The sequence below is a fragment of the Aspergillus udagawae genome (assembly GCF_001078395.1).
Source record: "Aspergillus udagawae IFM 46973 DNA, scaffold_10, whole genome shotgun sequence".
Classification (NCBI taxonomy): domain Eukaryota; kingdom Fungi; phylum Ascomycota; class Eurotiomycetes; order Eurotiales; family Aspergillaceae; genus Aspergillus; species Aspergillus udagawae.
The window spans coordinates 505,632-528,280 of NW_025091273.1; the positions used below are offsets into that span (position 1 = coordinate 505,632).

Genomic DNA, 22,649 nt, shown 5'->3' on the forward strand with positions numbered 1-22,649 from the left:
TCACCAATTACACCGTAGATACAGCAGCTAAAACCCCTCCTCATCAACCGTAATCCGATTATACACATCCAAACTATACCTCGCAAAGCGACTCTTCGCACGAATGCGCTCCCCAAACCGCGCAAACAACGGCGGCACAAGACAAAACACCGTGGCAATTGCCGCCAACACACTGGCCGCGACATTCGCCCCCAGCGAGCCAAACATAGCCGGCGCAAACAGCGGAAACGCAGCGCTCAGGATCGTCCGCAGGATCGTCTGCGCGGCGAACCCGCTGGCCGCGTAGCTGAGGTAGCTATCGGCCAGGTAAACTGTCAGGACGGAGCCGAACTCGGTTGCTGCGTAGCCGATGGCCACGAGGGCGACGGTGGGAACCATCCAGTGGACGGTTGTAACTGCGGGGGGAATGGTCCAGGCGAAGAGCCACAGGCCGAGGGCGAAGACGGGGGCGCCGATCATAAAGCCGAGGAGCTTGTCTTCGGGGCGGAGGGGGAGGCGCTGGCGGTGGCGGGAGGTGATGAGCTTGTAGTCGTGGATACGAGTGAGCATGCCGAGCATGCAGCCGAGGCCGAGGCCAAGGAAGGGTAGACATGAGTGCGTGGGGGACATGCCGAAGGATTGGTAGATTGGGGGGAGGGCCTCGGTGAACATGTAGATGAGGGTGAAGGGGATAGCGCTGATAATGGCTACCAGGAAGACAATGGGCTCCGTGAAGAAGAGGTAGATGGGGCGGAAGAGCGCCATAGTGAAGAAGGTGCGCAGATCGGGGATCCGGTCTGGGTTTAGGCTTTGCACCACGATCGGGGTTTCCTTGCCGAGCGCCTGGCACAAATGGCGGACTTCGTGGTCGAGGAGAAGGGGAGGTCGAGATTCACGGATGCCCAGCAGGAGACACGCGATGAAGCCGGTGACGATGGCTGCTACGTAGAACACCCATCTCCTGGACACGGTCAGTACTGCCCTTGAGTCGCGGCAGGGAACATACCAATTCAAGGCATAAATGATGTAAATGCTGTAGATCGGTCCTAGTGCCAGACCCCACGGGGCCAGCATCATCCATAGCGACAAGAACCATATCCGGTCTTTTGAGTTGAACATATCTTCGATGCTTCCAGCCACTACGTTCGTGGGGATCGCTGACAAGAACCCGCTGAGCAGACGTCCAACGACCACTCCAGTGACGGACGGGACAATAGCGATTATTATGCAGGACACGCTGTACATGGCCGTACTGACTATATACAGTTTCTTGCGTCCAAAGGCTTCCGAGTACGGAGGAAAGACGATGCTACCGATTCCTTGGCCAATGAGGTACCTACACCGTCAGCTAGGTTCGAGTTAGGAACGGGCCACGTACATCGGCACGAAGAGAAAAATCGACACGGTCTTGCTAATGTTGAACTCCTCATGGGAGGCATTGGCCGCGGCAGACTATCGGGTCAGCGATGCTCACACCATCAGTTGAGTGACATACTCCTGCTGCACTGACCAACGTCCTGCGGTTGTCAGCTTCGCCCAAGACATAAGAAGAGCAACATACGTAAACATCTCCAGCAACAAAATGACCGATACATCGTGGGCCTTTCGCAGCTTCGACCAGTTGCGGGGGTGTCGCTTGTTGCCTGGTTTCCAATGCACGAATCCATCTGGGGTGAGCTTGAGACCTTGCAGGTCCAGCTGCTGTTGAAAAAGACCCTCGTCGATGGGCGAGGGCGCCACGCAAAGTTCTTTGGATTCCATGATCTGAGACATGGTGTCACTGAGAGATGGAGGAGGAAAGAAGGCCATGAGGAGCAGACATTTATTCCATCATTGCCTCGGGCAGACCTTCGTCATAGCAGGTGAGCTCTTCCTAAGCTCCTCCCTTGATTGACGTCCCTGCCAATAGAGACTCGTTCTCTGGATTCCTGAGATAACCTTTACTATATTTGGGGTCGTTCAGGAGTCACACAACTTGGTATAATGTGAGATCATAAGCCCTACGGTGCTGGAGAGTTCCTCTCATCTTCCTGCAATACTTTTGAATCTTGAGACAGAAAAAATTACGCGTCGTGACTGTTGGTTGATTCTGAGCATGGAACAGACGAACATGCTGAAAGGCAGAGGAGTCGGAGATTTGACTGCATCGTCTCCCTTGCCTGACTGTCGTCAGCCAGGAATGTGGAGAGAGTGTGATCAACTATCCCTCAAGCAGGTTGGGAATATTCCGAACAAACGTGATCATCCCTTGTTTGTCGCGACCTAGCACAGGAATTACCCCTATGCTCATGTCCTAGTGGCCTCTCTTGTATCGATGCTTGTCGGAGTTGTAGAGCTACAAAGGTACGGTGATAGAAAGTATAGCGAGCGAGCAGCCAACCATTACAATCTAAATAGATAATAGAAGCTGTAACATAGTGATTCACTAGATGACTGGCAGCTTCATCACTTCATCAACACGCACAACCTGGCCTCGGCGCATCGACTCATTGGCAGCAATACCCGTGGCAATCGACCAGGCGCCATCGACATGCGTCGCAGCCCGTTTCAACGGATCCTCTATAGCCTCACCACCAAACAAGTCCTTCAGCAGCTGAGGATCACCCCCACCATGCCCCCCCTGACCCGTCGGGACTTCAATCTCAACAGGCTTGGCGAACATGGGCCGCAGGAGAATCGTCATACTCTCCAACGCGCCCTCCATCGCCTGCTCCCCACCGGAATTGACATATGACTGCTCCACCACCTCCACCTCCAGCCGGCCCTTGCTCCCGTTGAACATCACCCGGAACCCTTCCCAGGGTGCATACGCCGTGAGGCTATACGTCAGGACCGCGCCACTCTCATACCGCACCATCACCCCCATCGTGTCCTCGATACTGATGCCATCGCCAAACACGCTCTGGTCCCGATAATACCCATCCTCGTGCTCGGCATCCGCATACAGCGCCTTCAGCTGCGCATTGCCTTCCAGATCGAGCGCAAACGGGTCAGACTCGGCCACCTCGCTGCCTCTCGCTCGGGCATAGAACCGCGTCTCGCCGCGGCGCTCCGCATTCTCCTTCCCGTAGAAGCGGAGATCCCCCATCGCAACGACGCTCTGCGGCCTCGTCCGCAGCCAGAAATTCACCAGGTCGAAGTGATGCGTCGATTTGTGCACCAGTAGTCCGCCGCTGTTCCGCTTGTCGCGATGCCAGCGACGGAAATAGTCGGCGCCATGCGACGTGTTGAGCATCCACTCAAAGTGGACGGAGTCGACCTGCCCGATTGCGTTGGACGCCAGCAGCGCCGCGATCTTGCTGTTGTGCGGCGCGTACCGATAGTTGAATGTTACTCGGACCTGGCGCTTTGTGCGCTCGACGGCGTCGATGATGGCCAGGCAGCGGGGCGCGTCGATCGTCATGGGCTTTTCCGTGATGACGTTGCAGCCGAGCTGGAGCGCGCGGATGATGTACTGGTGGTGCGTGCGGTCGATTGTCGTCACGATGATCTCGTCTGGTTTGGTGTCTGTGATCATCTTGTCGAAGTCGCTGGCGAGGTAGGTTGGGACCGGCGCGTGGCCCAGTGCCTCCAGCCGACTATTGGCGTATGCCATCCGGGTGGTGTTAGTATCGCAAAAGGCGACCAGTTGCGCGGTGGTGGGAAAGTCGCGCACAATGGCAGTGTAGAAGAACATGGCGCGGCCGCCGGTGCCGATAAGAGCGTATTTCTTCATGTCTTTTGTTGTGCCTGGTTCAATTCTTATGCTTTGTTTGATCGATTCGAAAGATGTGATCAAAAAGAAGGGAAAGGATGTATATAGCCTCGGGATACGATACCCCGAAATCATCACCCCGCACCACATAACCAGGGGATAACGTTCAGCCTGAATGGATTTTCCATGAATCAGAATACACTTAACTGCGGGGAATTTCACAGTCTGGGGTAAATGTAGATTGCCAAGAAGTATACAAACATTAAGTAGCTCTTGGCACCGCCAATATAAGGCGGAATGAATACTGGAATGCAACATGAGCAAGCAAGAACAAAGAAATGGCACAGGAAGACCATATCACCCCCATCCAAACCACGCGCGATGATCCCATCAAGGAGAAAGCGGCCCAGTTTCTGGCCACCGTAAACGAAGACAGAACCTTCACAGCCGAGGAGGAAAAGGCCGTCCTGAGACGGATCGACCGGCGCATCCTCCCTTTGCTGTTAGGAGCATACTTCTTCCAGCAACTCGACAAATCGTCCCTCTCGTATGTTTCCATCTTCGGCATTGTGGAAGATGCGAACCTCCACGGCAAGCAGTACTCCTGGCTGGGGTCGATTTTGTACCTGGCGCAGCTGATCATGCAGCCTGTTGCCGCCTTGCTGCTGGTCAAATTGCCGACGGGGAAGCTGATCGGCTCGGCGGTGTTTCTCTGGGGAAGCTCGCTTGCTATCATGGCGGCTTGCAAAGACTTTCCCAGTTTGCTCGGGTTGCGATTTACTCTGGGCGCGTTTGAAGCCATGATCGGTATGTCCTTCAACCATCTCTCGTTCTATGTTAACGCGTTTAGCCCCTTCCTGTGTGGCCGTTACGCAAATGTGGTGGAGGCGAGGCGAGCAGACACTCCGGACGGCGTTTTGGAACGGAATGAACGGCGTGACCTTTATCGTAGGCAGCTTGTTCACCTACGGACTAGGCCATATCCGTAGCGACAGTCTATTCTCATACCAGGTACCACCCTGCTCCCTAGCCGAGCGACCGAGACTAATGGGTAGATCATCTTCATGTTCTGCGGTCTCCTGACGGTCGCCTACTCCTCTCTCATTTTCATCTTCATGCCCGACTCTCCCATGGAAGCGAAATGTCTCAGCGACCGCGAGAAAGTGATTGCCGTCGAGCGGCTGCGCGCCAACCAGATGGGCATCATTTCGCGGGAATGGCGATGGGATCACGTCCGGGAGACATTCTACGATCTCAAAACGTGGTGCTGGTTTTTTCTAGTCGTCTCGATATCGTACGTCGTCCATCCCAGGGTTAACTCGTGCTAACCATTACAGAATTCCCAGCGGGGGCATCAGTACATTTGGCAACCTCATCATCAAGTCCTTCGGGTATAACAGCTTCGAAGCCATCCTGTTCAACATCCCCTTTGGCGTCATTCAGATTATTGCCATTATTGGCGGGGGATGGCTAGCCACTCGATTCCAGCGTAAGGGTCTGGTCATCGTGGGGTTTGCGCTCATCGCGGCCGTCGGGACCTTGCTCATGCTTGTCGTCCCGAGGGAACAAAAGGGGGTGCTGCTGTTCGGATACTACCTGGTTGGTTCTCTTCTGGCTATTGCGATGCGGAGCTGACGGGGTAGGTCTCGTGCCTGGCGGCTATCACGCCCTTGATATATGCCTGGGAGGCGCAGAACACCGCAGGCGATACGAAGCGGAAATGCACTTCGGCCGTGGTCTTGGTGGGAATGTGCGCGGGAAACGTACGTCTACTCTGATCAGTTTGCTGAGGATGCTAATCGTCACAGGTCATTGGTCCGCAACTCTATTCCACGTCGCAGGCACCGCTCTATCGGCCCGGATTGATTGCCAATCTGATCATGTTTGTTATTGTCGGTGGCTTTGCTATGTACGTGTCTATCCGCTCTTAGAAACTGCTGCTGACTGGACAGAATGACAAACCTCTATCTGGTGTACCTGAACAGAAGACAGGCAACAAGACGGCGTGAACTCGGCAAGTCGGCTCATATTGTGGACGAGTCGATGCTCAGCAAGAAGCATCTGGAGGGCAAGGCCCTGGAACTAGAAGAGGTTGCTCCAGCGCCACCGGCTCCAACGGAGGACAAGGGCTTCTCGGACACCACGGACCTTAAGAATGAGGATTTTATCTATGTGTACTAGGCATCTAATTTTTCTGCACTTATGGCCGACCTGTGATCGCTCACCGCAACCCAGATCCTCAGGCTATTGATGCTATGTTCCTCATATGGCTTAGTCTCCGCCCAAGATGCCAAGCCTTCATCAGACTTACCTGTTTGGACTTAGTCCCCCTAGGGTAGGGAGAAATGCATTAAACAGGAGCAAAAGAGAACCTGTTCCTGGAGAAGAAGATAACCATCTCCGATTGAAACTTAAACTAATAATGGCCTGCTCATACAAAAGGCCCACAGCAAGATCCTGTTAGTCAATATAGACCACTGATGCGGAATAACGGCACATCACTAGCGGGCCCTGATTATATATTCCTAACACGCAGAACAGAATCAGAATGCACTATATATTGCTATATGTAAAGCGTAAACAATCTACTTATACGTCCAAGAAATGTATAACCTCAATAAAAACAAAACAATTTCAGCTTTTCAGCAGAGCCTCAAATATGGAAACCCACGACTGCAAACACGAGAGCCAGAATACTCCAATGAGATGGCCCTGTCTGGGGACTTGCCGCGCCTGTAGAAAGTGACCCGGATGCAGATGGACTTGCTCCGGAATGTGTACCCGTCAGTCCGTGAGACAATGAATTCGCCCCGCTTTCACCAGTGTCACTGCTAGTGGAAGAGCTTTGTGGAGTCTTTCCCGAAGCCGGACCAGTTGCTGACCTGGTTGATGAACTGGACGCAGTACCGGTAGCGGTATCACTCGCGGTGGCTGGCTCATGCTCTGTTGTCGAGTGTGGTGGAGTTGCGTGCTGAGACGGCGGTAAGGACGTTGCTGTCGGTTCAGCAGAGCTTGTAGCTGCCGCTGTGCTTGACGCATCGTTACCCTTGGTGCCGGTCTGTGTTGATGTTGTTCCTGTTGTCGTAGACGCTCGGCTACGGGTGGTAGTCGAACTGACTGTATCCGCAGCAGCAGTGGTAGCCGAAGAACTCCCCAATCCCTTACAGAAGTTTAGAAACTGCTGAAAGTTCGGCAGAACCTTTTGCTCAAAGCTGGCAGAGGTAGCGGTCTTGTGAGTGCTACAGCACTTCTCGCAGTGACCAAGGGAGATGTCGAAAGCCGATCCGGCGTTGCAGATTTCCGGTGTCTTGCCGGTGGATACAACCTCTAATGCTGCGTCGTTGCATTCGTCGAAGCAAGCGCCAGGCACGGTGGATACTCCAATCGACTGCCGGGTGAGTAGTTTGCCCAATGACCGGCGAGAGGACCGGATGTAGTAGTGGTCGTCGCCCGGCTTGAGATCCGGGATACGGAAGATGGAGTAGTTCAGACCGAAGATCTCTGGGTCGAGGTTGAAGTAGTCCTTTGAGACGTTGTAGGTTGACCCGATCTCATTGGACTCTACTGGCATGCCCCAGTACTGGTCGTGGATGAAGGGCGGGCTCTTGATACACTCGTCCGGACTGCAGACATATGACTCCGCTGGCAGACCTGCTTCGATGTTGCAGCCTGCGTCGGCACCTGTGTGTTTGGGTTTACAGACGTAGCCTGGTGGGCAGCCCCAGGTGTAGTTCCTTGGAAGCGGAGCGGCCGGAGTATAAGTGGGGTTGATGCTGAGGGTGGGACAGATGGATAGCGTTGTGGTGGTTCCGGGTACTGTCACAGCGTTTCCTGTCTGAGTTGTAGTTGCAGGTGGACCAGTGATGGATATAGTTTTATCAGACCCTACTTCGTCAGTGAACTATCCGGTAAGTATAATAAGCCCTTGGGAGCAGGACTAACCAGCCAATGTTAGTGTATTGAAAATGGTAGTACCATGGACGACAGTCACCGACACAGTCTCAACTGATCGCGATCCAGGCAGTGTTGTGGTCTGTACAATAGTTGACTCTGGTAATGTAGTAATGATCCCTGATACTGTCACTGTACTTACTGGCTTGGTGATGGTAGTGACAATTGTTGCTCCGGGCAGAGTTGTTGGAACCGTTTGTTTATCTGTCGTGGTGACGGCGGGAAGAGTAGTGGTTTGAACAATAGTTGATCCTGGCAATGTGGTGACAGATCCAGACATGGTAATTGTCTGTCCTGGCTGAGTGATGGTGGTAATTATAGATGATCCAGGGAGGGTAGTCGGAACTGTCTCTATGGTCGTGACTATAGAACCAGGAAGGGTGACTACCTCAGAGACTGTCATCGTTGTCCCGGATTCAGTGATTGTTCTCAAATTGGTTACTGTTGTTCCAGGGACGGCGAGGGTCACAGTTTTCGAGTTGATTATTGTCACTCCAGGTAGGGTAACGGTTTTCGAATCCACCACGGTTGTCCCAGGCAAGAAGACGGTTTCGGTGGCCGTTGTCGTTAGAACCTGGCTAGTGGTTTGGGTAGAACCCTCTGCTACAGTCGTTGTGTTCGTCACTGTCTCTTCTGGGTTCGCGACAGTCGACGTTGAGATCTCAGTTACTGTCGTTGTGTCAGTAACTGTTGATCCAGGATTAGTGACTGTTGTTGTGTCCGTTACTGTTGAATTAGGGACTGTTACGGTAGGCCCTGGGACAGTTACTGATGTAGTTGCAGTTTCTGTCAAAGTGGTTGTGTTGGTCACTGTCTGTATCGAAGTCACAGTTGTTCCACCATCAGCAGTAATGGTTACGGTGGTGGTGCGAGTCAGTCCTTCGCCTGGAGTCGCAGGGTAGGTAGTCCCTGGTTGAGTTGTGGTGGCCGTGATAGTAATGGTCGAGATTGAACTCTGAGTGGCTGTCACGGTGGTGCCTGGCAAGCTGACAGTCGTAGTGACGGTGTCAGTCTCCGTTGGTCCTGGAGCGGTGGTTGTCACAGTCACAGTGACAGTAGACCCTGGTGCTGCTGTTGGCGCGGTGTCAGGATTACTGGTCGTTGTGGATGTTGTTGAGGTGGTTTCAGAAGGCGGTATTGTAGGCGTAGTGGTAGAAGTAGTGGTGGACGTAGTGTTGGACGTATTAATAGGAGTAGTGGTGGATGTGGTGGTGGACATATCAGTAGGAGTAGTGGTGGATGCAGTGGTGGACGTAGTTGATGTATTTGTGCATACAGAACAGGTTGTGATTGTTGATGTTGATGTCACCGTGACTATGCCATCTGAACTTGCGATTTCAGCCGGAGACTCTGTAGAATTTTGCCTCTTGGCTAAAATATATTCCGGGCGCGTTGTCATAGTCGATGTACCTGTCTCTGTAGCTTTAATCGGTGATGGCCCTGGAGTCGTAGCGGTGATCGATGGAGTAGTTGAGCGTTTGACTGGTATTGAATGCTCGAGAACTGTCAAGTATGCTTCAGACCTCGCCTGGATGCTGCTTGTTGCCTGCTCTAACTTAGAAATTATAAGGAACAATACAATTGCAACTGACCTCCGAAGATTCAGACACAGTAACTGTCTCAAAAATGGTCTCTGTCACAGTCACATCGTCTGCAGAATTAGTACTCAATGCCAACACGCTATTCACCTCCAGCGCATTTGACAGCGACGAGGCCGCTATCAGGGCTAGCAAAGGTACGCGTGAAAGCTTCATGACGTCCACTGCCCCTAGTCCGTCGTAATGCGAGAGCAAAGTTCTTCTAAACGGCACTTAGGATGAGGAAACTGAGGATCGTTTCTGGAAACGATTATGCCGGGCCTGTGAGCATGATCTACAAGTAGTTCTCTGTAAATCAATAACGACTCGATTGTTGCCTTCTGTGCCCGAAACTGGAGGTAATAGTGGCTGAAGCAACAGACAAAGAAACAAACTCTGTTCGGAGCCAGTAACTCATCTACGTGCTGAGTATGCATACTAACAAGCCTAGTACATGCTGCTACTGGTGATCAGATCAGGCTGAGGCTGGATTTTCGACGCTTAGGCCTCGAGATCCCAGCCTCCTCTGTGTCTATGATATGACTCCCAGAACATTTTGACGACTATGAGCACGACACGTCAGAAGATGCAGGGCCATATCGGGCGTAGTGTACAGTAGCAGGGAGGGCTGACGATTGTGGGGCTGAGTGGTTCGGCAGTCTAGGCCTTGAGGCGACAATAAGCAATTATGGTTGCATGATTAGCGAACTATTCCACGGAATAATAGCCGATCAATACAGAACCCTGCGTTCCTTCATTTGTCTTCAATAATTGTCCTGGTCGGGGCGAATTTTCTGGTGATTCTTGTCTGACTCCACCTGCTTCTTATATTTTTCTCTTTCTAGTATATGGGATACGATATCAAGGTCTGTGACCGGATATGGCTTGAACCAGGTGATGTGTTTTCCTTCGCTCTTTGTTCCACCTCCGGTGCCGAACATGGTCCGGGGCACTGAAGAGGACAAAGCAAATACGGAACTAACTGAAAAGGGAAAACAGGAGGGGAATACGGATCAGTGGGTTACACAATCGTGGCTTGGGCCATGACGGCTTCCCCAAGAATTTCGTCCTTGCAGCAAGTATGTCCACTCGAAGCGTCGCTGTCTCCAGCAAAGACACAGGCTGTCATCATGGTCCTGGGCGACTCGTATTGTGTATGGCCGACTCATGCGTTTTCTTCTTTCCTCCACCAACCACAATTTTATGCTCAAAAGTTTTATGTAGGAATACTAGCGTGGCTGCTGATGGTCTGTCTGCCTTCTTCCGCCCGACGATCTTTCCTGATCGCTGGTTGCCCTCGTGGCTTAGGCTTTCTTTGTTCGCCTTTCCTAGCATGCGTAGTTTGCAAGCGGGAATTTTTACCACATGGACTGCTGTTAGCCTGAGCTTTTCTTCATTTGATGTACTGTGGTTCAGCCTCGTAAGGTAATGTGACTGATTAAAAATAAACCACAGCAAGGAAAGACTGAGCTGTTCGTCCTGATTCTGTCCTGGCCGTTTGCTTCTGATAGAATGCGATTCGATTGGCGCAGGTTAGCTGGCATATTTGCCCTTTTGGTTGGCTGTTCAACTGCACAAGGATGGAATGTCAATGTCTCGATATGTAATTGGGCTCAAGTTCGAGGTACCTCCGTCCAAAGTGGTCCCAGCGATGACAATGCTCATATGTCTCAGTTAACACAATTCGCGACATTGTCTACCTTGATGGAGGATCATTGTGGTGGAAGCGGTACGTTCCCCTTTCCGTTCTATCTCGATTTCTACTGATAACCTGAATAGAAACTTGGCTGATGGTACATCTAATTTGGCAAACGACGGCAGGTATCATCAGACTCAAGGATGTTCATGGCTAACCAAGTGCAGGAAACGGTCACGGGCTGCTCTACTACCTCAGTCTCGCCACATCCTTCGATACTACGACCTCAAACCTGACTGCCTTGTTCGGCAACATATCTAAAGCCGGAGGAATTGCGAACAATATCGCCCCGACCTACCGCGATGGAGTCATGTTCGCCACCGATAACGAGCTCTATCTCTACGGGTAATTGACCTTCTTTTTATCTATTCCCTTCTGACCCTAAATAGTGGCCTCCTGCGTCTCACAGACAGCCAAGACCCCCCAGCCGGCAACACCGTTCTCGGCTACGAACGGTACCAGTATGGCCCAGACCGAGAGTCCTGGCAACCGGGCTTTATCATCGACAATCTCGACAGCGGAGTGACCAGATACGTGACGAATGGCGCTGGAGTCTCCGCACCGAGCGAAAACCTCGGGTTCTATTTCAGCGGTATGCGCGGGAAGGACTGGGGGCCTATCTATGTTGATGATGAGTCCGCCAATGTTACATCCGACCGTATGATCAAGGTGGATATGTCGACCATGCGCGAGAACAAGTGGTCCAATCTGTCGTTACCGGCATATGTCCCTCCGCGTGCTAATTCCGAGCTCGTTTGGATCCCTGTCGCTGAGGACGGGGTCTTGGTAGTGATTGGGGGAGTGATCAATTCAGCCACGATCTTTTCCTCCGAGGGCTTGACGAGTGCCCAGCAGAATGCGAGTAAGAGGGCAAGTCCGAGGTTTATGGAGACAGTACCCGTCTACGATGTCAGCGGTGAGAGATGGTGAGTGCTTGGCCCGGTTAAGCCTCCAATGCTTACTGAGAAAAGGTATCTGCAAAACACGACTGGGGACATTCCTCCTCAGCTGACGCAGTTCTGCTCAGTTTATGCGAGTGCACAAGACGGATCTTCCCACAACATCTATATCTACGGCGGCTACGACGGGCTGAGCACGGAGAACACACCGTCCGACGATGTCTATGTTTTATCCCTACCCTCCTTCAGCTGGATCAAGCTTTACAGCGGAAATAGCCCCCACGGTCGGAGTGGTCACCGCTGTGTCAAACCATATCCGGACCAAATGCTTGTTCTTGGAGGAGTGCATCTTGACCCTACGCATTGCCTGGATGGAGGTGTGATCCAAGTGTTCAACTTAAATACCGGCAGGTTCCAAAACACCTACAGCCCGACACTCTGGAGCGAGTACAAAGTTCCAGACTTGGTGACTGCCGTCATTGGAGGAGAGTACGTATCCCCGTCCCTTGAACACTGACTTGCTAACGAGCTGCAGCTCCAAAGGCGGCGCCACAAAAGTATCACCCGCCTCCTGGACCAATTCTTCTCTGGCGGATGTGTTTAAAAGCAAGTACACCAAGACCATTAGCACCTGGTACCCTTACAACAGCACCGCTAGCGGCTCACCTACCATCACCCCAGTTCCAGTTCCAGACAAAGGCTCCAGCTTCCCTAGCTGGGCCGGCGCCATCATTGGAGTTATTGTAGGGCTCATTCTCATAACAGCAGCGGTTATATTCTGGTGTGTTCGTCGCCGTCGCAGGCCCCACGATTCGCAATCCACAAGCGAGCAATCACGTCGATCCTGGATCCTTCGGTGGATGCACGCCGGTGGGGGGACAACTGGCGTGCCAAAATCAAGCGACACGACTGCATCAACGGGGTATAGTGCAGCCGCAAATGAACCGAATATCACGCCAGCAACAGCGATGTCACCGTGGAGTGTGGAGGCAGGTGGTGATCCCGTTTACGAGATGCTAGGTCGGTCCCTCGATCGCTTTCTTTTAATCCGCTAATTGTTCCAAAGGTCATACCACCACACTCCCCGTGGAACTTCCCACACCGTATAACAACAATGTCCTCCCCAGTCCGGTTTCGACCTCAGGCGTCTCGGGCATGGATTATGTATCCCCCGTCACGGTTAGCACGCCCAGTACAGAGGGTGCACCGAGCCCGGTAAGACCGCTACATCATCGCCATGTGTCTAGTTTGTCTACTGCGCCGAGTATAGTGAATGTGATGCGGGAGGAGAGTGGCCGCAGGCAGACATATAGGTCGGATATATCCGAAGGGAGTGTTGACCTTGAGGGTCCGAGGGGTGTGGAGCTGAGTGGGAGTACTCCCCAAGAACGAAGGTTGGAGACAACAAGAGAGGTCGACGAGGTTGGGGGTTTGGGGATCAAAGAATTGCCGTAGATGTAATAAGACGGGGTATGAAGGCGAAGAGTTGGAATATGACCATATAGTGTAGCTGCGGGGCGTACCTCATTCCCTAAATCTCAGATTAACGCCTGCAGACACATCAATATTATTAGATAAAGGAAGCTCTTCCAGCGCCTGCGACATCGGCACAAGGACTATGATATGCTGCTCTCAGAGCTTTATTCCGCACCATAGAGGAATACACGCAGCTGAAGGGTAGCATTGTGCTGAGGAGGTCTAACTGTTTCCTTCCAAGGTTATTAGTGACGAACTTGCCATATGGTTCAGCCTGATTCTTGTTGGGCCTGCACAGCGGTTGGGGATTGGTCTTCAGAGACATCCACTCAGCAATCTGGCATATTCCACTCAAAATTCACATTGCGCGCAGTATATTTTGGTATTAGTTAGCTAGTCATCTTTGCTGCGATTGTTTCGTTCAGACCTATGGAGGGAAGAGCCAGCGAGATGGCGATCTGTAGGCCCGCTTAAGCCAGGATCCCAACCCTGCATAGGACCCACATTGTTTCAATTCAGGTGAACTACATTAAGTCATTTACGCATCAGAGATCGACGTCTGGCCTACTATTCCCTGCTCTGCTCGGACAAAGGATGGTAGATAAGTTGTTCGGCTTCATTCTAAAGCTTGCGGAGAGTAGTGTAGGGTATCGGCAATCCTCATGTCCTGGTAGCAAATCTCGAATCAACCACGTAACAACAAAGATACCGTAGGAAGATTGCCGCTACGCAGTAGTCCCCGCGCAAATGTGATATCTCATCTTACTGGCAGTTAAAGCGGCGGTTCTGCAGTTCAGCGCTATGACGTGGCTCTTTTTAATGGAATCCAATCAAACCTTATACGATGGAGGGCAAGTCTTCTTGTCCAATAGTGCAGCTTGGCACAGTCATAAACCACGTACAGCCATATATCTCACAAGAGAGTAATTGTCCAAATGATCGGTATATGGTACCAAGTCAGGTCCTGCAGGTCGACAATAGCCTGCAACTTGGCGATGCTCATTAACCCCGTCTAGGTAGCTTCAGCGGCGGGGTCTGCATAATGGAGGAGTGGGAATGTACATCTATTGCCATTTCAAGTATGGTTTGTCTGGTCTGTGTTGCTGGCTCAGCTGAACATCAACTGCTCTTGTTGGAGTTCATACCAATGGACCCAAACGTCCCGTCCATGATGTCGACACTGGCTCTTCAACTAAATGCGCCGTTTCCCATCTCTAGGTCAATGAAGCGAACGATCGTGTCTACCGAGATCTCTGGGGCACTGAAGGAACGATCGTTCCTGCGTGCTCTCCCTGAGCCTGGCCCGAATCAAGTTGGCTGTGCTTTGCATTTTCTCCGCTTGTTTTCGATCGGATAGCAAGTGATTGGATATTCCCTTGGCGCGATCGACAAATCGACAAGATGCAGCAGAACAAGCTAACAGCGGGGTGGCCCCAAGAGACATGTATTTTAAATATTCAAGTACAGTCCAAGCACCCTGGAATCCTGCAAAAGCCAATTTTTGCGACGAAATCCGAACTGCGTTCTAGCATGGAGTCAACAGATATACCTCCCAATGATCCTCGTAGTCCTCGGTGGCTTCTGGATCTGGAAAAATGGGAGATCCAGCCTTATGCCAAAATTCCGCGGGAAATACTAGACAGTCAAGGCTATGGCGTGGTGTCTTATACCTGGGGATACATTGCCGACTTCGGCAATGTTGCTAAGGACACACCTCGAGGTCTTCTTGGGACGTGCCTGGTACTAAGAAATGGCCCTTAGCAAAGGCAAGAGAGGTCATGAAAACTATTGGTACCCGGTACATATGGTGGGACTGGATGTGTGTTCCGCAGGGCAGGGGGAAACCGGTGGGGCGGTATGAGAGCATTGACTCCTGAGCTGCTTGAAGCTAAAGGTCAAGAGATTGGGAAGCAAATGTAAGTGTAAAAACGGGGCTCCTCTACTGTTTCATGTTTTAGCTACGAGTCTGTGGTGTTATGTTGAAGGGCAGTCAGCTCATCGCTTGTCTCAGATGCAGGCACATTTATGGCAAAGCCACTCACAGCATAGTTTGGCTGCATTCCACATCATGGTCGGATCAGTCGGCGCTGAAGGCTCTTACAAATTTGCGATTGCCACAATCTGATGACACAGAGTCCATTGACTTCCAGAAGTATACCGATGAAGTACTGAGGCTGCTCGGCGCCGCTCGTACTGACGAACGGTGGCTAGCGTCTGGCTGGACCTTACAAGAAGGGGTGCTTCTAAGTGATACACATCTCGTTGATGCTGATGGCACCAGGCTCCCTGGAGATAGTTACTTCACAGGAACTCAGGCAACTGTTCGAGATATCACGACACCCATTTCCAAACTAGCCCGTTATCTGGCCGAAGCCTACTTCATAGAAGGAAGGCCATGAGCCTGACACCGCCAGACCCAGTCCTCACGTCGCACATTTGCTGTCAACGGCGCCGGAGATATGGCTGCGCCGGTCCCACCAGGCATTCTTGGCCTGCGGGTTTGTGGGCTACTATAAGGACAATCCTCTTGATATCCTCGCAGGCAAGCGGAGCCGAACGTATGGCATTGACGAAGATTCTTGTTGGGCACTAGTTGGCGCACTGGGGATATAGACACTACTTACGACGAAAGTGTCCCCATGAAGGAAGTTAAACGGAGGTTACTGGTGGCACTCGTGGACAAATATCAATGGACGATGCTTTATCTTCCCTTTCCTGAGTTTCGCATTACAGAATACCAGGGAGAGCACGGAAGAAACGCAGAAAGGAAGTTCGAGTGGACAGATATTGCAGATGGAATCTTGCTCTTTGCTTATGCATTTAGAATCACGGACGGAACCAGAAACACGTGTGTCAAGCCTGCCAACTCTGAGTTACTCCCACGACCTCCGCATAATGGCAAAGAAGGGCGAGAAGATAGTTCTTTATCGCGCATGGAAGAGAATATTACCTGGTTTCGACATTATCTCCAGGACAAGGATGGGTTACGGATATCATAGACATAAGGGGTATTGGACCAGAGAGGGTGGAAGTTGAGGAATCGTACTTGATCCCAGCCCGTGATACTACACAAGGCCGTGATACTGTTTGACTACTGCATATGAAGAGAATCTTTTGTCCAGATGTAACAATGTGACAAATTTAGTGCTCATAGTTATAGTGCAAACCATATGATGCTTGATAGGAATGATTACATATTTTAGGCATAACCATATTAGAGACTACTGGAACCAATGGTGGCTTCTCCCACTTATCTGGAGATACATACCGTGGGGGAGGTCGGGCGATGGAAACGATGCAAACTGACTCAGGTAAAGTTATCACAATAATGGGCCAATGAGGCGGCGATCTACGGAGTACTGGGGGCGAATATGGATTCAAACTCTCTTACTTCGCTGTGACCAGCGTTCATTTCCCTGGAACCATAGAAAGCCAAAGACTATCTAGGTCTAGATCAAGACTTAATAGGGAAGGAGACTATGTCATTATTTTATTGCTTAGCAGCTCAAGGCTATTGTAATTGATTTCTAATCATAGTAAAACGACAGCGTATATTTTCACAGCTGTCACATGTACTTGACGTACTGACAAAATCGTCCTCCGGAACGATCACTCCTATGGATGGATAAGACTTGAAGCCATCAAGGTTGATTGCTAAAGATCAGTCTTCATGTAAGTTCTCAACAGCCATGAGAAGTCTTATCAGGCAAAGATCGCTAATCAAACGGAAACGGCATTGCAGGACTACTCTCAGCGATATCCTATCCCACTCAAGCGAACATCCCTATACGTTCGAGGCTTTTGTGGATTTCCTTGCTAGGAACCATTGTCTCGAAACACTCGAATTCATCTCAGAGGTGAAGCACTACCGTGAGAGCTACAACTTATCATTAGCACGTTTTAGTGTGCTAGGCGAGGACCCCTCTGAAGAAAAGGATTCGTATGTCGTCAGGGAATGGAAACATTTAAAAGACACATATATTGCTCGCAATGCTCCCCGTGAGATCAACATACCAGGGTGGATGCGAGATGATTTAATGGAGAGCACACCTGGGGTTGCTTGCCCCCCACCGATCGTACTGGAACCAGTCCTTCATTATGCATACGAAATGCTTGCAGAAGATGCAGTATTGCCTTTCGTTCAATCCTTGGCGGATATAGCAGACACAAACGGTGCAGGTCACCCCCTTAACAGGCGAACTTCATATGAACCACCGATTGTTATAAGGCCGTTGGATGCTCCAATAACACCCTCATCGTAAGTGGCATTCAAATGGATTGTGGATGACTGAGTACTAACACTATGAAGTCGCAGATCAATTACTCGTTCTCTGACTCGTGACACGGGGCGCTCTTCTTTTCAATCCCCAGTTGACCAAAATACATATCAAAAACACACTCATTCGAAGAATCCATTCTCGAAGTTGGTCAGGTATCTCAAAGAAAGGGCCTTTTTACTATGCAAAAGGGCAGGTTGAACGGTTTTGTGTCATTTAAACAATGGATAATGACATCGGGACCCGCGAAGCTTCGATGTGACAACGTTTCAACCAAGTATAGACATAGTCTTGCACGAACCATACCTCTCGGAACCTCTTCGACTACTTTGTCAACATGGTAGTGTTTATTATTACTGGTCTTAGTGCACTGAATGCAGTTGTATGGCGAGGAAACAAATTCAACATCTCCGTCACGGATTTACTGAAGTCTACCATTATCCACCGGACCGATGCCTTTGCTGAGAAGTCCCGTCTATACACCTACTAAACCAGCCATAGTCCTACTGCGAGACTCTGTCAAGGATCTTCCAAGATTACCTGTTGACCTGCGTCCTATTTGAGTCATTTAACCTTCTATTCTCTAGTTAGTTTTGATGACTACTACCACCTTACTTTCCTTGTGTGCTTGAGGCTCATAAGATTCCCTTGAAATTGGGTACGCACAACACAAACGCCTTCATCAGTGACATATTCTGTATTTCTGGTGATTTCATTACATGTGATTATGAATAAGTGCATAACGATTAAAGTTTCATCAGCACATAGTCTTATAAATACAGCGAAGTATCTTGCAACAGTTGGATGGTCCCTTAAAACCCAGCATGTTTGAGGCGTGCATCTCAAGGAAGTTATGACTTGAGGCTTGAAAAGAGCACTTCATGAACAGAACAAACTTTGTAAAGTTTCAATTTGATTAGAAATTAATCAGATGTTTATCGTATGTATAAAGCTCCGTCATTGTCGGATGCGAATAATATTAGCCAATCTCGAGTCACAAAAGTGACATGCTTCAATCAGCTCAACCCAACTGAACTTATGCCTGCATCTTGAACCGTGATGGTGAGAGGTATAGCTTATTATTTTGGCCTACCAAAATTGGAAATATCCCTCATTATACCATCTCGGCTTTCCGTAAAAGGAGTGCTTTTCCGTTCAAACCCCCATTGTTTCACCAGTGCCTACCCTTCGATCGTGATCTTGACAACATGTAGCCACGAAGTTGACGATTACCACTTATTGCTACCTACGGCGGTGAATTTAATTAATCCGAAAGCATACAGACAAGAGGAAAACAATTCAAAATTATCCAGGGCCTACGTGAGCCCAGGATCGATCCCGTTTTTGCTTTTTTTTCATATCTCACCTTGCGGCCATATGTCGCAACCTTAAAGCCATAAGGATTGGAATCATAGCGGTCAACATAAGCCGTTCTTTCACCGGTTAGAAATGCCCTCCCTGAAATTGTTGTGTGTATGGCATTATAAGGTCCAACTTGGATATCTTTCTTGCCAGGAGTACAAGAGCCCTTGAATGTCGTCCCTAAGTAACATTGATACTCGAAACTCTCACCCAACTTGCCCTTCTAAGCTATGGAAGCCATGAGGGCCGAATTACCAGTGCCTGCCGGACTTTGGTCGATCCGTCCAAGAGGTAGGATAGATGCAGTAATGCATTTTGTGGTATAGGTGCCCTGTGTGCAATCTCATCATATAGCATTACAGCACCGGTACCCCGGATGCCCTTGTCAGCGTCGGGGTGCACGGGGTCTGGAATATGCCTGCTTCCTATCGCCTTTTCAATTGCTTTTTTAAATACCTGCACCTAGTTGCAGAAGCCTGGATGGAATAGGCCGTTCAAAATATTCTAACTTATACGAGGCATTCTGGATTACTTATACTTACTCGCGGGTATGGCTATCGTGCAAAATTGCGCCCACTTTTTTGGCGGAAACCATGGCAAAGATGACGCCCCCATATGCGATGCCCACAGTCACCAGCTTGTCGCGGAAGCCAATCTGTTAACTACCGAAAAAAAGGCTGGAACGTTCTCAAAAGATACGCTGACGCATTTCCCGTTGTCAATATGGGCCAACGTTTTGACCAATCCTGCCGGCGTATCAAGTACCAAAGGTTGAGGATTATTTTCAACCTGTATTATCTCTTTCTGAATCAGGGACAGTCACCACACAGTTGACATTGGAACCAGATATATGTTGGTACGTCTGAGAACCCATGATCGCCAGGCCCTATGTGCCTTTTGACACGGCTTGAGAAACGACATTAATGAACATCGTTAGCCGTCCTCGCGACTCATATAAGAGCAGTTGGCGAATATCGTCGCGTTTGTCTCCGAAAAGTACTCCATTTTCTCCAGCATGATCTTTGCACCTTCGACATCTAGTCAAACAATTAGGAAGTCTATTGGGTCCCGCCAACCTCATCCGTTATTACACCTAATGTAATTCTTGCTCCGACGGCATTAGGCAGAGCCAAAAGAAAAAAAAAAAAAAAGAAAAACATGCCAGCTCGGATTTATGCTGTGACATAATGGGCGCAGTTAAATAAAAAAAGAAAAAGACGCCGGCTCAGGACTTGTATATGCCTTTTGTGGAGTGTGCCGATCCAAGCTCCTCTAGTTCCGGACTAGCACTTCTGCGTCTACTTCTTTGCTGAGGAGGCCCCTCTCAATGACAAATTACAGATGGGATCAAAACGAATTCGGAGAGATTGATCCGGCCTCCTGATTTCTTCACCCTTGTCCATCAAGGGCTACCCTGAATTATTTGCATAGATGCAATCTTTAAGAATTCGAGGGTAGCCGGAAAGAATTCTTGTGTAACCACTTGTCCGAGAACCTGTTGTCCATGATGCCTTCATCCCTACCAGAAATTTTCTGCATTCAGAGAGATGCAACATTGATCATCGTAGTATATCAAATCATGAAGGTGGAGCCTATCCTTCCCATTCCGTTGTTAGCTCAGGGAACGGATATGCTTGACAGCGTGGGGCTGGCTGTCCAGCGTAGAGCTAAGGTTACAAGTGCGAAAAGTAAGTAGATAATACTTTGTAGCTATTTCATGGCTATCTTAATAAAAAAAAGGTGACGAATGTTGCCTACCATCCCACACATTTGGAAGTTCCAAGTAGTCCACGTAGCTCAGTTTATCCTCCTGGATAGGAAGCTTAGTGATTCTGAAAACGGCATGGATACCAGCCAAAGAAACGGTATGATCGGCATTATTGTAGCAGCACATAGAACTATTATGAAACCAGGTTACTATCAGACAAGGAAATGGTATGAGCAGCTATATGGCAGCGGCACACAGGATCCAGCTGAGGCCTTAAGGAATAGCCATAAATAGAAGCACCACGACCTTCTCGCTGACCGGTTTTCCGTTCTCCAGAGCATACGGTTTCATCAGCAGAAAGGTGACCTGAATCTTCCATTTACCTCTCACATCATGGGTTCAGCTCACGACTTCTTTGATCCTTTCTTCGTGCCCTCAGACGACGAAGCGCTTACGTTCTTCTCTGATATATCGCCATGGGTTGCCTTTGCCGCAGCATCAGACGGTGTCTCGCTCCCTATTGAGGGACAAGGGACAATAGCTGTCCTTGCCGAATTAGAAAAAGAAGGTTCATTGACATTTACTGTCCAAAATGAGCAGAAGACTGTGACCCTTACCTTCACGGCCAAGCCAAAAAGTTGCAATTTGCAGTTCAACTCGAGCTCTGAAGAGCAAATTCTGCAGGAAGAAATTCCGCTGACCCTAATTCCCACCAGAGTACCAGGGGACTATATCTTCCCCCAAAAGAAAATCCCGTACTGGCTATCCATTGACAAGAATTATGGGAGAATAAGGTTTGGAACACGTATGGTGAACAATCGCATGACATTGGTCGAGGCGCAGCTTAAAGAAAAGAAAGACAAGGGCGTCTGGGAATGGAAGGAAAAGCAATACAAAGTTTTAGAGAAGTTGAAGATCGTTAAGGTCGAACCGGTAATTAGTCCGATATCTTCACCTCTTATCTGCTTCGCTGACAGGTGAAATTGTCATAGAACGAAAAAATCTCCCAGACTAGAATCAATCGTCTGCCTGTTGTTCGTGATCTACCCCCTGTTGTTGCTTCAACGGATGGAGTTACCCTGGGCGAGCTGGACAGCGGCACCCGCGTGGTCTTCGCGGATTTGCCAACGGCATGCCAAACGCTCTACCACAATGTGGCTGGCCCGAAGATTGTTCTTAATACCTCCGAATTCCCAGATTTCTACAATGCCATTCATCGATCCGTTATAACGCCTGGTTGTTGGGCATATAACAAACTGAAAGAGAAGTCCAAAGACCACGACCCCGCCAATGGCTACCTGAGGGTAACAGTTGGGCCAAATATGGTAAGTGCCAGTACCGTTCATGAAGATGCTGTATTAATTGTGCCTCAGGGTAATTCACCCGGTGTTCCATATGTTATGGAGATATGGCCACCAGGTAACAGCTCGCCAATTCACGACCATGGTAACGCTTCAGCTATTATCAAAGTCCTTGAGGGTCAGATTGACTGCACTTATTACGATTCTATCGATGTGGGAAAACCAATCGTGATTGGCAGCGTTACTTTCAATAAAGGGGCTGTTACCTGGCTGGGTGAGAAGCAATATCAGATCCACATGCTCAAGAACAAGTACCACATGACTTGTGTAACCATACAGTGCTACCGATATGAGGATTCCGATGACCAGCATTCGGAGTTTTTCAGATTCATTAAGGACAACAAAATAACTAACTTCGCTCCAAACAGTGACATTCAATTCAGCGAGTTTGAGGACAAGATGCGACACGAATGGGACCAACAGTGAAACTTGGCAACATGTGTGATCGTTAATTTACTTCCAGCAGTTTCTGTGGGCTGGAAACAAGAAATAGGTGATTTAATGCTAATGAAGTTTCTGTTTTTGAGAGCGAAGCATTCTAATCGTACTACCACTTTACCAGTTACATTACGGAACTCTCTCTAACGTGGCAATTTTGCACTGGGAGAGAGACAGTACAGGCCCTGCAGTTCCATTTGTTAAGCCTAGCTTGTAATGATATGTTGTTCC

The 22,649-nt window shown here is 49.8% G+C and overlaps 6 protein-coding genes across 6 annotated transcripts; 3 read left to right on the forward strand and 3 right to left on the reverse strand.

The window, feature by feature from the left end:
• Positions 1-27: 27 nt before the first annotated feature.
• Positions 28-1,752, reverse strand: Aud_001987 (putative MFS multidrug transporter; the record flags this gene model as incomplete). The annotated part of the gene is made up of 5 exons (XM_043295989.1): positions 28-940; positions 986-1,315; positions 1,358-1,431; positions 1,475-1,496; positions 1,541-1,752. The coding sequence occupies 5 exons, from the start codon at positions 1,750-1,752 to the stop codon at positions 28-30; spliced, it is 1,551 nt and encodes a 516-aa protein (XP_043151924.1).
• Positions 1,753-2,404: 652 nt separating this feature from the next.
• On the reverse strand, positions 2,405-3,823 carry Aud_001988 (Gfo/Idh/MocA family protein; the record flags this gene model as incomplete). The annotated part of the gene is made up of 1 exon (XM_043295990.1): positions 2,405-3,823. One exon carries the CDS (start codon positions 3,821-3,823, stop codon positions 2,405-2,407), a length of 1,419 nt encoding a protein of 472 aa, XP_043151925.1.
• Positions 3,824-4,011: 188 nt separating this feature from the next.
• Aud_001989 (putative MFS transporter) lies at positions 4,012-5,854 on the forward strand (the record flags this gene model as incomplete). The annotated part of the gene is made up of 7 exons (XM_043295991.1): positions 4,012-4,480; positions 4,524-4,684; positions 4,729-4,967; positions 5,011-5,272; positions 5,317-5,436; positions 5,482-5,582; positions 5,626-5,854. The coding sequence occupies 7 exons, from the start codon at positions 4,012-4,014 to the stop codon at positions 5,852-5,854; spliced, it is 1,581 nt and encodes a 526-aa protein (XP_043151926.1).
• Positions 5,855-6,326: 472 nt separating this feature from the next.
• Aud_001990 (uncharacterized protein) lies at positions 6,327-8,027 on the reverse strand (the record flags this gene model as incomplete). The annotated part of the gene is made up of 4 exons (XM_043295992.1): positions 6,327-7,558; positions 7,616-7,706; positions 7,767-7,922; positions 8,022-8,027. 4 exons carry the CDS (start codon positions 8,025-8,027, stop codon positions 6,327-6,329), a joined length of 1,485 nt encoding a protein of 494 aa, XP_043151927.1.
• Positions 8,028-10,866: 2,839 nt separating this feature from the next.
• On the forward strand, positions 10,867-13,251 carry Aud_001991 (uncharacterized protein; the record flags this gene model as incomplete). The annotated part of the gene is made up of 6 exons (XM_043295993.1): positions 10,867-10,930; positions 11,065-11,242; positions 11,287-11,823; positions 11,869-12,285; positions 12,332-12,816; positions 12,863-13,251. 6 exons carry the CDS (start codon positions 10,867-10,869, stop codon positions 13,249-13,251), a joined length of 2,070 nt encoding a protein of 689 aa, XP_043151928.1.
• A 7,761-nt stretch (positions 13,252-21,012) lies between these two features.
• On the forward strand, positions 21,013-22,406 carry Aud_001992 (cysteine dioxygenase; the record flags this gene model as incomplete). The annotated part of the gene is made up of 3 exons (XM_043295994.1): positions 21,013-21,552; positions 21,612-21,944; positions 21,993-22,406. The coding sequence occupies 3 exons, from the start codon at positions 21,013-21,015 to the stop codon at positions 22,404-22,406; spliced, it is 1,287 nt and encodes a 428-aa protein (XP_043151929.1).
• Positions 22,407-22,649: the final 243 nt, after the last annotated feature.